We start from the raw sequence: 15,529 nt of genomic DNA, 5'->3' as shown, positions 1-15,529 counted from the left end.
CCCCCGATTTTCATCCGCTGTGTCAACTCTCCCCCACCTGTCCAATCACATAACAGATTCTTGCATTTAGCCCCATTACTGAGTCGCTGCAACTACTGAGCAACACCTGGCTGAACCACTGAGAACCAAGGCTACAGTGCCCACACTCACTCTGCCTGTGTTTTCACTCAGGTGCCTTGTAGACCCAGTCCTTTCTCGCCTCGCCTTTCCGTCGCCGGGTCCGGGCCTGTCTTGGTCTTGGCCTTAAAGAAAGCAGGAACGCCGCCTCTCGACTTATTCTCCCCAATCCCATTGTTGCTGATTCCCTCCTCTCCAGCTTTCGTGAATATCGTCAAACGCACCCTCTTCTCCTACACAAGGCGTTGAGGGGATCATTTCCTCGCGCTTTTTCCTTCGATATTACGTTTTTCCTCCGTTTGCAGAGGCCTGTTCTTCGTTCTGTCACGCTTTCGCATCTTCAATCTCAGTCCCTGACCTCATTGTACTTTGGTAGGCGACCAGCCGCGGAACGGAAACTTGCCTTGAACTTCACAACCATGAGTTACAGCTCTGACGACGATCGCCCTCTTGCGAGGGCCAACGGCCATAAACGTGAGTTGTGTTTTTTTGTCAATTATCATGCTGCTTCGCTGGGTTTTGTTCCCGCGCTCAGGCGTCCTCATCACGTTGGCGTTTTCAAAACAAAGTTTAGCTACAACAACACCACCTACTACGCGCATGTTTTTGCTGGTCCCTATTCTAACACATGGATTTCCTATAGTCTCCTCGTCTAAGATTTCTCGCGCCGAAGATGATGCTCTTGATCAGCCAGTGTCCAAGCAGGCTGCTAAGATGGCTGGTCTGTCCGTTCGCAATGGTCCTCTTGAAGACGCAATGGACATCGATGAACCAGCTACCAACGGCGCTAGCAAACGTAAATCGCGTACCTCTATCAGCAAGGTCAACTACAAGGACGATGAGTCGAGTGATGATGCTGCCCCTCTGGTTCGTATTCTTGACATAGGAAACCCCTTCCTGTGGGGCCAGGTATGCTGACGATACTATTGCAGGCCAAGCGGCAAAAGAAGCAAGCCAACAGAGTTCCCGAATCCGACTCCGACGATGAACCCATTGCAAGAGCCCGAGGAAAGAAACTTCCCCCTTCCTACGACGAGACTGCCTTGCCCGAGTCCTCGGGCGATGACGACGAGCCCCTTAGTGTGAAGCTCGCGCAAAAGAAGCGTGGCATGGAGAAGGAAGCTGAGAAGCAAGCCAAAGTCATCCGAGCCAAAGAAAGAGCCAAGAAGCCTGCGGCAAAGAACGCTGTTAAAGATGAGTCCGACGACGATGTCCCACTTGCAAAATCTTCAGCGAGTAAGCGTCGATCTAACGGAACTGCTGCGAAGCGAAAGTCGAATGGTGTCAAGAAAGAAGAGTCAGATTCGGATGCGCCCATCTCCAAGAAAGCCAAGGCTAAACCGACCTCATCTGCCAAGAAGGCCGTCAAGGCAGAATCCAAGAAGGCCAGCGAGAGTGAGGACGAAGAAGAATATGCTTGGTGGAACGCGCCAAAGAAGGAAAATGATGATATCAAATGGACAACTCTTGAGCACAATGGCGTTCTTTTCCCGCCTGATTACGAGCCTTTGCCCAAGCACGTCAAGATGCTCTACGATGGACAACCAGTTACTCTTGCTCCCGAGGTTGAAGAGGTCGCTACCTTTTGGGTTGCCATGATGACTCCTGCATCCTCCCATCACCTAGAGAACCCTGTTTTCCGCAAAAACTTCTTTGAAGATTTTAAAGAATACTGCGACAAGTACGGTGTTAAGGATGCACAGGGAAAGAAGGTCGCCGTCAAATCGCTCGAAAAATGCAACTTCGATAAAATTTACGCATATTGGAGCGAGAAGGTGGAACAGAATAAATCCAAAAACATGACCAAGGAAGAGAGGGAGGCTGCAAAGGCGAAGAAGGATGCCCTCGAAGCGCCCTTCACTCACTGTTTATGGGATGGTAGAAAGCAGAAGGTTGGCAACTTCAGAGTCGAGCCTCCAAGCTTGTTCCGTGGACGTGGTGAACATCCCAAGACCGGTAAAGTCAAGCAGCGTGTTCAACCCGAACAAATCACCATCAACATCGGCAAGGGTGCCAAGGTTCCTGAACCTCCCAAGGGACACAAGTGGAAGGCTGTGCAGCACGACCAGAAGGCAACCTGGTTAGCCATGTGGCAGGAGAATATCAACCAAAACTACAAGTACGTCATGCTTGGAGCTGATAGCGATATCAAAGGTCAGAGTGACTTCAAGAAGTTTGAGAAGGCACGGGAACTCAAAAAGCATATCGACAAGATTCGCAAGGACTACACCAAGGAGCTCAAGAGTGAAATAATGGCAGATCGTCAACGAGCCACCGCCATGTATCTGATCGACAAAATGGCACTTCGAGCCGGTAACGAGAAAGACACAGAAAACGAGGCCGACACTGTGGGTTGCTGCTCTCTCAAGTACGAGCATATTACACTTGAGCCTCCCAACAAGGTTACATTCGATTTCCTCGGAAAGGACAGTATTCCATACAGAGAGACTGCCATTGTTGAGCCTCAGGTCTTCAAGAACCTGAAACTTTTCAAGAAAGCGCCCAAGACTACAGGAGATGATCTCTTCGACCGCCTCAACGTGAGTTCCTTTTCTTTCCCTTTTTATTTTTATTTTTCCCTGTTCGTTGTATAAGAATTAGATGCTGACAGAGTTACAGACGGCTCAGCTGAATAGGCATTTGACCGGCTACATGAAAGGTCTGACCGCAAAGGTTTTTCGTACTTACAACGCTTCCTGGACAATGTCAGAACTGCTCAGGAAGCTCGCTTCGGATCCTCGCTCCCGCGGCACAGTTGCTGAAAAAGTAAAACTGTACAATGACTGTAACCGCGAAGTTGCCGTTCTGTGCAACCATAAGCGAACCGTTGGCGCTGGGCACGAGCAGCAAATGGCCAAGCTTGGTGACAGGGTAAGTCTGACTTCTGTATAAGTCGACCACTCCAGGTACTGATTCTCTTCTAGATTAAAGGCCTCCGCTACCAGCAATGGCGAACAAAGATGATGATTCTCGATATTGAATCTGGTTATAAGAAGAAGAAGGGTGCCGCCTGGTTTGAGAGGGATGAAGAATTAAATGACGAGTGGGTCAAGGAGCATCAGCAATTCTTACTTGAGGAGCAGCGCACCAAAATTACCAAAAAATTCGAGAAGGACAACGAAAAGCGCAAGGCGGACAAAGAGAAGCCTCTCCCCGAGAAGGAACTGAAAGAACGTCTTCAGGCTGTCAAGGAGATGGAGTCCAAGTTCAAAAAGGAGAACAAGACCAAGAAGGTTGAGGCTGAAGGCAGGGGCGTTACTGTCGACAAGCTCCTAAAGGCTGTGGACAAGTTTGATGAGCGCATCAAGACACTGGAGCTTCAAGCCCAGGATCGTGATGGCAACAAGGAGGTAGCCCTCGGCACCTCCAAGATCGTGAGTACCACCAAAACAGGTTGAAATTTGTTGACTGACTTATCATTCAAAGAACTACATTGATCCTCGCCTCACAGTGGTCTTCTCCAAGAAGTTCGACGTTCCTATCGAAAAGTTCTTTTCCAAGACTCTTCGTGACAAGTTCCGATGGGCCATCAAGTCTGTGGAGGATGAGGACGACTGGACCTTCTAAGTTCTTCGTGAGGGTGTTGGCGTATAAAAAGAAAAGTGCAGGAGGTTCTTGGTTCTATTGCTTTTATACTAATTTGCTTGCTTTTTTTTTTCTCGGAAGTTTTGTAAGAATACTCGGATATTGCTTTCGACATGAGCCAGGGCGAGGGAGGCTAAGGAGACAAGAGGAGAAAGTACACCGAGCGAAGCGCGAGCTCGCGATGTGCTTTTTGGTTGCAGGGTGAACGGCCGTAGAACGCAGACAACGAACTCGCAGGCGCTGAGATGGGTTTCTCGGAGCATATAAGGGGGTTATTGGCGGCAGAGATTTTAGTATCATAGAAATCATACCTATAGAACAAGCACTTCGCATGCTATTGGAGTTTGGAGGCCTCTGGAAAGGGGTGGACTCCATTCATGGCTCTGCTAAGGCTCAAGCATGGACGAAACGGGCACGATTCTGATAACTATATTTACTAGTGCTATCTTTTTCAGACCTTTGTATGACCAGAAGAATGTGTTTTCCATTCTAGAGTGTATATTATATTGGTCCTCGGAGAATATATACATATATAAGTTGGTTCTTTCATTATACACGGCCTGTCTATCTAATGTTTGCTATGTGTCTATTCTTTACAGCCAAATAATGCATTGCGCCGTCGCTAAGAGCAATATGTCAAAAAACCCAAATACCAAGCAATCGCAACTCAGTGCCCCAGTTCCAGAAACGCCAACCAACCGTGCCATGTGAATTAAGGCATCACATCCATACATACTCGTGGTGTCGTCTGGAAGTCATCAGATGTCGGACAATGTACATGAGCCCAAACCCAAGAGATAATATGCTGTCGAATCGTAAAGTGAAGTCAAGGTGTTTCTTTTCTAGAAGAAACGACCAGCAAATGCCATGATGCCGGCCAAGAAGGGTATAACAGCAACAACGCTGTGTAAAGGCTGAAGAACGAAGGCGCTGTTCTCGGCGGGAATGATTTTCCCCTTGGCGTTGAGCCTCCAGCCTTCGGGGATAGCTCCGCCAGAAGGTCGGGAGCCGGTCCAGGGCCATCCCGTCTGTGTAGCTGTAGCGGGACTTCCATCCTCGGCGATACCTCCGACGGGAACGTTTCCATCGGCCGTAGCGACAGTTCCTTGGGCGGTAGCAGTGACGGTCATGGCATCGCCGTTTTCGTTGCCGTTGATCTCACCGCCGACAGATTCGATTGACTGCCAGGAGCCAGATGTGTCCTTGTATTTGTACTCGTCACCAGTTGAGTAGTCTGTGACAATGATACTCTTGACCTTCATGGTGAAGGGGCCTTTAGAGTAGTCTGTTGGTCCTTGGGCCCATTTGACGGTGCCTGCGGAGTTTGTGTTGGGGTCACCACCAGCCCAAGCGCCAAACTTGACTTGCATCGGAGTTTGAGGGTATTGGTTATCCTCGGCGTCGCCAGCGTTGAGGGTTCGAACGACAGTGCCGCCAGCCATCCAGACGATGCGGTCCTTGGTCCAGTCGACGGTATATGTAATCCACTCGCCCTGCGTATTTGTCACGTCGTGAAACTCGCCGCGGTTGTACGAGGTCGTCTGGCCCTTTCCAAAGTAGTTTGACTGGATCTGGTCATTATCGGAGCCGAGCCATTCAATGTCGATCTCGTCGAGCACGTCGGACTGGAGAACGAGCGACGATACGATACCAGCTCCGGGAGCAGCCTTCATGGTGATCTCGACACGGCCGAACATGATGTAGAAGAGGGATGCCAGCTGCGGCGCGTCATTGGAGCGGGCGACGGTGAAGGAGACGCCCTCGCTGTCGTATTTGGGCGATCCGGAGGCTGCGAAGGAGTTAACCTCGCCTTTGGAGAAGTCGATGTCGATGCTCATGCCAAGGGCATCATCGCTGGGACAGTTGCCTATAAGTGCCTGGTCAGTGGGATGACGGGTTGACTGGCGGTTAAAGTGTGCGTACTGTTCTGAAGAGGATTGCATTTACTCCATGTCTGGGCTGAGGCTGTGGTAGCAAGCAGCACTGTGGCTGCGGCCGAGACTCTAGATATCCATCTCATGTTGGGCTGTATGTGCTAGCTAGGTATGCTAGGTAGATAGATGGGTAGGGTATGATATGATATGTACGGTGAGGTGAAAAAGCCAACGTCGTCACTGTGAGTATTACTCCGTGCTCTGTTCTTCAACTCGTCTCGGGTATCGTTGTGTCAGTAGTCGATAATTTGTAGTAGCACAAGGGAACAGACTCGAGGCTTATGGTGATTGTTGGTGTAAGGGGGAGGAAGAAGTGGTGAAGATGCAGGTTCCCGCTCAAGACTAAAAAGCGAAATATTACGAGCAAAGACAAGACAAGACACGTCACGTCACACGCTTGGCATTGGAAAATTCAACGCTCACCGTTTTCCGGTTTCTTCTTGGGCGCCGCGTAATAGCAATTGGCCCCGAGGATGATCCCTTGGGAGGTTGGGAGCGTTTCTTGTAGATATTGGGATATTATCCGTAGAGTACCTAGTACCCAATTCCGTGTTGCCGGGTGGCTGGGAAATCGGGTGGCTGGGCTGGCTGGCCCGGCCCGTGTGGCGCCACGGGACCCCGGCACCGGTTTTGAATGGTTTGGTTACCCTATACCGCGGTGGCGCCCGGTCCATGAGCTGATATCACTCACCACCACTTGACACTCGTAGATAAAGAGTCTGTCTGGGTGATATACGGACGGGCTCAGCGTTGCTTGGTTCGAGAACCTCGTTAATTTTCTCAATAGCCTTGTATGGATCAGCATGGTATACGTATCAAAGTCCTTACTATTTCTAGGGTTATATGCTAATGACAAGTAGCTTTTCGTACTCGCCGAGTTCTTGATACCGAACAATTAATAATGGAAGTTGTCTGTGATCGTCAAGCTTACACCTGAAATCCTACCATGATCCGTTCCCAGTATGCGACACTCCGCGATTTCAAGATCGTGATGACAACGTTGTACCTATCCTCAGTGTCCGCCCGAACTCAACTTGTACCGTACAATTGTCATACATAATAAGAGCTCTTTGTTTCAGATAAGTAGGACAATATCTCCCGCACACATCAAACTAGGCGAATACTTGAAATACAAGCTGCGCAACCTGATTGAGGGCCATCTGGACTAGTCTCGGACTGATCTCGATCCTTGCAACGGCATGCAACGAAACATCCCTTGCTGAAGTCTAAATCACCATCACTCAATCAGAATCAATCGTCAATCTACTGGCATGTTAGGGCTAGATCTTTTGTCTCACACAGCACTCTAAAATGCGCGCCCTCGCATAAAGCGTACGTACAGTCACAACCACAACCACTCTATATCCAGACCAGATCCAAGACATACACGTGTAAGCCATGTCGCAGATCAGCCCTTGCATCATCTTTGGCACCGTTCATCACTCGCATATAAGCCTCCATACCATCCCTTCCTCTGCCACGGAACTTGCTGGAATGGTATAGGTCGCTCCTCTGTCAAAGTCAAGTACCCTACACCCTCCATTTAGAAATCATCGCACTACCTGCACCACCCACACCGATGGCAGGCAATCGAGTCACCGACATTTTGACCACCCAGCAAATGGGGGGTAATAAAAGAAGAAAGTTGCCGAGGAAAGGGACAAAATCAGCAAAACTCCCACATCGACATAAACTCTGCTTCCCTTGAAAAACTAAATATAAAGTACACACTTACCTACCTACCAGGTAGTTACATATATGTGCTATAAAATAGGCCGAGTCTAAGCTCACGGGCAAGACAAATAAGCAAAGAATTATGAGTGCAAAAGAGCCAGAAAAGATTTGTATAATTAGAGAAAAGCAAAACAAAGGACAAAGAGCAAAGGGCAGAACCACACTCATCCTACACTTGAGCCATCAGATGCATACAATACCTAGATAGATAGATGATTAATTCCAGTCCATGGTAGATAGGTACATACCCTATATGCCAACTCCATTATGCGTCTGCAAATGCTGCCCTCGTAGATGCAGGTCCAAAATCTGATCCACGACCTGTCACCAAAGAAAGCCAACACCCAATCAGCATCCCAAAGTCCTCTGTGAAACCCTTTTTTCCAAAGACCTTTTATGTTATCCCTCGCATATATCACAAGTGACCGCCATTCTACGCACGTCACGTTTGGTGGAGGTATAAGCATTCCCGACGGTACGTACATACATACGCAACCCCTCCCCCTCCTCGCACTCATTGGATCCCAATCGATTCACCGTGATCCCTTGCTTCTCTTTCCGTGCCTCGCCGCCACATGAGGCCATTCGGGGATACTCCTCTCTCCTACTGATTATCCCGCAGTGAGAGACAGTCGATTCCCCACCCAAACTCGCATATCGGCCTCACCACTTCTCGAATCCTGCATGCCTATGCCCTAACAACCCCACAGAGCACTCCGAAGCCAGCTAACTGCCTGTGGTTGCCTTGCCTGCAGGTTATGAAACCAAGCATGTATTAAGACGAAGGGCTGTTTGGCCTGGTAGATTCAAGTCAGTTCGCTCATGGGCTAACGAGTCGACAAAGCTCGAAATGTCGTGCAAGCTGTGGGAGGCATGCAAAAGTTGATGTTGAAAACCTCAACTTGCATCATTGATACGTCTGTTTTATGTCCTGAATTCGAGTATTTGACGTCAAACACTCTCACTTATTCGAAATGTTTCAGATCAGACATCCACTCGGATATCTCCAACGCTTTTTTGTCCCCTCGTCATTGGCTCGATCGTTTCATATTCAGCTGAGCAAATCTAAACCTTTGTCTCGGCCTCGTGTCGTGTTGCGTTGCTTGCCCCTCAGCCTGTACATACTGTTAAGGGCGAGGCCAAAAACTGACATTCTCCGGGCATGCGACATGCATTATTAGACACAGTCCGTGATCCGTGACCGCTTCATCCAGGTAGGACTTGTTGGTCGGGACATGCATGATAGGACCCTCATCATGGACCATCAGAGGTCCAAGGTGCATAACCATGGGAATTGCAAATGGTCCTCGCATAAGTCAGTCACATGTAATGTATCACATCATATGATGACATGCTGTGAAATAGCGACAAGAAAAGAAAAGAAAAGAATACTGAAAATGGTTAGATGGTGGAAAAGAGGCCACAGAAATGAGAGAGTAAAAAGCAAAAAGGTTGAGGCAAAAGAGACAACGAACGAGGACACGACGACAGAGCAGCGCAAGCAGAACATGACAGGATAGGATAAGATCAGATAGGTAGGATATGACAAGACAAAGCAAATACATAATTAGCCGATCAGTCCTCGGTAGGCAAACATGGTGAAGCCATAACTGAATGGGAATCCTTCCAACCAACCATGGAGTGGGGGTACAAAGTTTATGAATTGGTAATTATTACTCTGTGTCTGTATCTGTATCTGTATCTGTATCTGTGCTGTAGCTCGCTCGTAATCATTACTGATAGACTGCTATCCGTATGCCGAAATGACACACCATCTCATCCATCGGCATCATTAAACTTAGTCTGGGCATTGAGCCGTTGCCCTCAGACTCAGACTCTTGCGGACCGCACCTCATACGGCGGACGGGTTGGCCCGGAGCTGCCGTTGCGCATCCAATGTCCATCAGTGACAAACGATAACTAAAGAGTTTGCCATCTTATCCCGAGACTGGTATGGTTCGTCCGCGAATATCCCCAAGTCGTCATGCTATTTTGAAATATTCGGGTTTCGCCAGACTTGATTTGAATTGCACCGTCGTATCGAGCCTCCGCTTCGTCTCAGAGAACCAGGCAAAGGCATAAACAACGTTCGTAAAGACCCGTTACGCACAGGCACCTATTGACTACTAGCTAGGTCTGACTCTGACAGAGGCGAGCCATCAACGCATAGACGCATAATAAGAAAGAAAGAATCCTAGATTCATATGCTTGCTCGCCAGGGGTGGGACGGATGGACGGACGGACGGGCTCAGACTCAGACTCAGACCCAGACCTAGAGGCAAGGCAATCAATCTTCCACCCACGGATAACTCCAGCTACACCCATACCTGAGACAGACACTGCCCTTCCATGCGGTGTGAGAAGTGAGAAGTGAGAATGGAGAATGAGAGAAGAGGGACGTACGGCATGTACAGATAGAGACAGACAGACAGACAGAGGCAAGAGGCAAACGCAAAAGGCTTTGGAATGAGGTGACGACCCGTTTCTCTTTGCTTTGCTTTGCTTTTTCCCATGCCATGCCATGCCATGCTTGCGGGCTAGGCTATGGCGGTACGGTCAATCAATCCTTGATCGTGATACCACCAGCCGTTGAGTTTTTTCTTTTCTTTTCTTTTCTTTTCTTTTCTTTTCTCCCCTTCCGATTGTCGGTAGTTGTCACATGAAAAGAGATGCCACCGGGATCTGTTCCCATCTTCTCACATCCTTGAAAAATTTACTTCTTCTTTATCGTTGCTGATCATTGCAACGCAGTACAGTACTGTATGTATGTACGTACATCACATCGCAAGCTAAACCATTGCCTCTTGCGCGAGGTATGTATGTATTCAGTGATTGCTGCACACTAATGCATTAGTTAGTTAGTAGGTAGTCGAGCGTCGCGTTCGTTTGGGTTATCAACCATAACGATGCGAAATTGGGGACCCTCTGCAGGTGCAACATCAAATTACAGTCCAACAAAGTGAGGCTGTTTGACTTGTAGTAACTAGTAGCTAGGCAATTCAACCTCTCGCGATCCATACCGAGCGTCTCATACGTATTCCATCACGTTCAATTCATCGCAGTAGATTCAAGTCACGCACGGAGCCTTGACCCCGACAGCATCTCAGGTTTGTTCTTCCACGTGGGTTGGTAGGTTGGGAGCTTTCATCGAGGGTATGTCCAAGACCGTGCGGTGTCGGTTGATAAGGTTGGCGGAAAGGCCACCAGACTACTCACATTGACAGGCCGTACTAGCATTGTAGACTGTTGTACCAAATATGTACCAAACGCTTGCTGGACACGGTTGAGGCAGAATCGCTGTTTCGTTTTGGCCTCTGTATCCGTGTCTCGCCCGTGTCACACGTATGCACTTATGTGCGCCGGGAGGATCTATTGCCATGAGGTGGATTGTGCTTGATGGTGAAGCTCAAGATGCTCCATCAACAGCAATGCACAATGTCTTGCATCACAAACCACAAAAGAAACTTGCTTGACTCGGATGGACCGAGGCTCTTGACCTCCCGCTCCATACCGTCGTAGATCGTCAACATGGATTGATAGGAACTCAATCCGAACCAGTTCATCTTCTCCAGCGTCGAGGTGTGATCCTGCGCGATGCTGGGGTGCGATGTGAAACCTTCGAGAAGTCCCAAGGACATGGTCGGCGGAATAGCCAGTCGTCTTGGACAAGGTAAGTATTATTAGTGTTGGCTCCGGTTATTATCCAGACAAGGGTACCCCGGCCACCAGCTGATTTTGAAGTTTCTCCAGTCCTCCACACAGACGGTCTCATTTTATCTCTGTGGTATCACGCTCTTGAGATGACTCGCGGTTGAGTGGGCCATCCATTTTCATATCGACTTTTAGAGATGGAACAGCCAAATCGAATCGTCCATATGTAACTATCACAACCAGTCAGGCACGTCCGATCTTGCACCACGAGTCTAGCCAGCCATCTCTCCAACCGAAGGCCAGTCTGCGACTCTGATTTTGAAGAGATGCGGGTGTGGGTGTGACAAGGTAACCCCACTAATGCTCATGCTGGGTGCATGAACGCATTGGATTGCCGGGTGTCCTGGGCCTGGCTGGGGACGTAAGACAAACGTTGTTGATCAGTATCTGCCATTCTCTTATTATCCTCTGATAATTCAGGCATCGTCTCACACCGAATGTCTGCCAGCCCAAGTGATTTGCCACGGCGACACCACTTTTTAGCAAAGACGAGAACCATGAGATAGATGGCTTGGACGGGTCGTTCACACGTACCTAGCCACTAGCATCAACTCATGATTTTCATCTCATCAAGCTGAACTATGAATTTGACTCCGGTCAAGTAACACGGGACGACGACACTCTTTGGGACTGGCTAGCACCAAACTAAGTCAGGCACTGTCTGTATGTGAACAATCTGAGTCCAGAGAGGCGATCTTCCAGAATCATGCCAGTAGGAAGGGTCCGGGCTGAACAACCAGCATATTGATTCGTTCGAGACTGTATTTGGCCGGGCTGAAATCCGGGGAGCGTCCCAAAGGCCGGAGGACAGGGATTATTACAGCCTAAGTCCCCGGGGACCTTATCAACCAGACTGGTTGGCCACACGGCTACCTATCCGGGCCGTTGTCAAATCTCCAACGAGTCCTGCCAGTCCATCTCGAAACAGGGGACACCCTGACTGAGTGGGACCACCGGGGACACCCCTTGTTCGACCGCCCATCAGGGTCCCATTTACTCCTACATAGTTAGACGGTACGATTGACCCAGGCTAGCCAGGCCCAGGTGAAGCCAAGCAACTCGCCTCCCAGAGACGCTGTGCCGGGACGTCATGATGGTACCGACAGATGAGTCGAGAGGTTTCATTGTGAGAATTGATTGCACACCTGAAAACGCCCACTTCGCTAAACGGATATCGATGGATAGTTTTGCCAATTGAAGAAATACATATTCAGGAATATTGTGCCACGGCGGAAAGGCATTTGGGATTCCCAATGCGAGAACTTCTCTCGCAAGCCCTGGCAGCCGCGGACACGGATTCAGATTGCCTACAGTCTGGGGTGGTTAGGCGTAGTTGGTGGCTGCGGAACAAAACGAATCCAACACGCCGGATCCTCTCTTTTGCCTCGCTCTCAAAAGTGGTTAGCTCCCACTGATACATATCCAACTCGGCCAAGCTTGCACTGCACACCCGCTGCTGCACCAGGATGTCGACACCCGGCTCCGCGAGACCAGAGCCTGCCACTAGCAAGACGATGGACTGTCGATGCCCTCAATGTTCAGGGCCTGTGCCATCCTGTGGTCTCTGCACGACGGCGGTGTCGATAGCTTCAGAGCACGTTCTTGCAGAGACCTGCGAGGTGAAGAGAGTCTGCAAAGACCCATAAAGAGGATCAGTGGAGCTGATAACCCGAGCGAGTATACATACTACATAGGTAGGTACACAGGTCGTAGACTGACGGGCGGCCCAATAGCCCAAAACTCTTCAACATAGTCAACGCAATCGAGTAGTCGCTTGCCACTGGTATCATGTTTGCAAGTGGCCAATGGTGAATGCTGTTTGCATTTCTGGGGTCATCGCTTAAGATAGGCCACAATGATGCGCTGGGAAATCTTTTCGGCTGGGCCAGAAACCATGAACAGCGACGTTGGAATAGACCCTGTCAGTTTTGCTGTCTTGTACACAGCTAGTCGACGTAGTTGGTGATCTCTTTCTAGGTACCTTAGTGAGCTATATTTCAATGTGATCTAGAAATATGTGATGCGCCGTCCACCTTTTAGGCAAGGACAGGACCTTCTTCTTTTGCAATCTGAGAGGTCTGAATATGTTTATTCGCGGCACAAAGCCATGCACTCTATCAAAACGGCTTGCAAGTTTGTGTGACGGCCACAATTGGCTTTTCTTGTTCTTGTTCCTGCATGACGATGGCGGTCGCTTGGGGGAAAGCCCTGCCTTATGTTTCTGCATCAGATTGGAACGTTGTCATGCAAGGTACCAAGAGTTGCCACCAATATGTTGACATGGGCAGATGGGCCAACGAGGGGGTCGCCCTACTAGCGACACGAACTCACCCACAAGAGCTGACCCAGCCTGTCAACGGATGCTTGAGGACCCAGCAGGCACCCCAGAATCGTTAGTGGCCCGGCTGTTGGAGGCCATTTTGATGGATGACTACTACCTGGGAGGAAGGATGTGAAGGTCGGTTTAAACATTGGGGGAATGATGTGAACCTCAAGTACTGTCGGAGGCACCTGGAGGAATTGATCAAACGAAACAAATGCATACGATCATAGCCTAAAGTCTGTGGCGGCTCAGAATCGGCAGAAAGATAATGACGGATTCAGTGGTGAAGATCTTCAGGAATCTGGCATGGGTAAGCGTCTTTCCAGAGAATACTTCATTGAGACGTGTGAGAAGGTTTCTATACCGATGGACGTACATCGAGCGGGCGCTCGTATGCATAAGCACGCACAAGTACTGACCTTAGGACACAAGATCCATCTTTGGGCTAAAACATCAGGATATGGATCGAGTATATGGATCCTCCTGTGCATGTGCATGTGCGAGCTCAGGTGCTTGTGCATATGTGGCTTGCATCAGGAAATGAGAAGTCGATTTGTGCCTCGATTGTGCGTGGGGATGCGTCCAATGCGCTTATTTGAGCAAGTGACCCATGCACTATTCCATATAATAGCATCCTCGTATGAACTGTCCCTGGCTAATGCAACCCCAAAGCATAGCACCACAGTCAGGCACAGCGACTTTGTGCATCAACTAGGGTTTCAGGTTTGAGGATACCCTTATGTTGACCAATGGGACACAACCCGAAGCTCTAGCCTGGCATCGGCGGACGGTCACAATTCGGTCGTGCCGTTCATAATAGGCATGGTTGGAGATTATTAGTTATCCACTACTCCGTCTAGTCCATACGCTGGTCCGTAACGTCGCGTCCTACGAGGAGATGATCGAGTATAGTGGGCCAAACCATGGTTGAGTTTTTGATAGTGAGGCGGAAACACGGGTAGAAACATTCGTATCAGAGACATCCAACGGAAGCCGTAAGAAGGCGAGACAAGCTTGGGGGACATATCACGAGCTATTGTCAATGCTAAGAACGAGTTTGTGCTGGATTCCACTCATGAATCGCGTGTCATACATATTGATCACAGAAGTGTTTCACCTGCCCAAGATAAGTTTGACGATTGAAGCGTTCCGCACCGGAGGCTTGGGACCTTCTGGAACGTCGAGCTTCCGACCGAGGCTAGATAGAAGCCGGATTCTGGGGCGGTTCATCGCATGGTATTGTACATTGACCTGTGGTTATGGAGCCTCATAAGCAACATGGTAATTGCTCCGGTTGCAGTCTGTAACAATTCGGGGACATTTCTGTCCGGTGCCAGGTGTCCCAGAGTATTGGAAACCATATACGTATGTACTAACAGGATGCTTTCTGCCATAGCAGTCGCTTGGTGTTTGGTTTGCTGGAGAGCTCAAATTACTGCCCTTTTCACATTCGAGGTGAAGTATGTAAGACATTATTTAGGCGAGATTTCTCTCATTCGATTTGGATACCGACGGGAAAAGGGACCCTGGCCCCGGCTTCCCGTTGAAGATTCATATGATCTTAATGGATCTTTTGCTGCTGTGCAGATGCTCGTCTTGCGGGAAGAGGCGGCCATTCATCGTTTCATGTAGATGCCATGAGCATTGAGGGCGAACCCTTAAGATGAGGTCAAAGTTGGGATGACAGACGCTTTGGCATGAGAGAGACTGTCGGACTGCAGCAGGGAATCGAAACCATAGTTCCCGAACACCATATTAGAAGCCCGTGTTAGTGCAGATCTCGATCTGAGCGGTTTTCACCATGTGGCCTGCCTGATCTGATACTGTACCTATTCTGACTCGCTGTGGGCGCAATGGTGAGACGAACGATATCCAGCGAGCTGGAACAAGAAGGCACCGCTCTAGACGAGTCAATTTTGGCTCTTTGACCATCACATTTACAACGAGCATGAGTGTGGTGCCATTGTGACTGTTGTTACTGATATGAAGTTGCTTGACTCGATGTCATTGCCAACAGCCTATTGCGGTATGGCACAGATGACCGAGCTGCACTACCCAACGTGCACTGGCTCGGTCGTGCGCCCATGGCGGTTGAGAGAGCTGGGGAGCTGAATCTGTGGCGTAT

The 15,529-nt window shown here is 49.3% G+C and overlaps 2 protein-coding genes across 2 annotated transcripts; one reads left to right on the top strand and one right to left on the bottom strand.

Annotated features, from left to right (window-relative positions):
* Positions 1 to 536: 536 nt before the first annotated feature.
* Positions 537 to 3,684, top strand: FSUBG_6950 (DNA topoisomerase I; the record flags this gene model as incomplete). Its single annotated transcript, XM_036685203.1, has 6 exons — positions 537 to 591; positions 761 to 984; positions 1,050 to 2,657; positions 2,737 to 2,988; positions 3,042 to 3,491; positions 3,544 to 3,684. 6 exons carry the CDS (start codon positions 537 to 539, stop codon positions 3,682 to 3,684), a joined length of 2,730 nt encoding a protein of 909 aa, XP_036537553.1.
* An 860-nt stretch (positions 3,685 to 4,544) lies between these two features.
* On the bottom strand, positions 4,545 to 5,645 carry FSUBG_6949 (licheninase; the record flags this gene model as incomplete). Its single annotated transcript, XM_036685201.1, has 1 exon — positions 4,545 to 5,645. The coding sequence occupies one exon, from the start codon at positions 5,643 to 5,645 to the stop codon at positions 4,545 to 4,547; it is 1,101 nt and encodes a 366-aa protein (XP_036537552.1).
* Between the last annotated feature and the right edge of the window lie 9,884 nt (positions 5,646 to 15,529).

This window comes from Fusarium subglutinans, assembly GCF_013396075.1.
Source record: "Fusarium subglutinans strain NRRL 66333 chromosome Unknown NRRL66333_c0000081, whole genome shotgun sequence".
Taxonomy (NCBI): Eukaryota; Fungi; Ascomycota; class Sordariomycetes; order Hypocreales; family Nectriaceae; genus Fusarium; species Fusarium subglutinans.
Note: the sequence above shows the minus strand (reverse complement) of the source record. Positions and strands in the feature narration are given on the sequence as shown.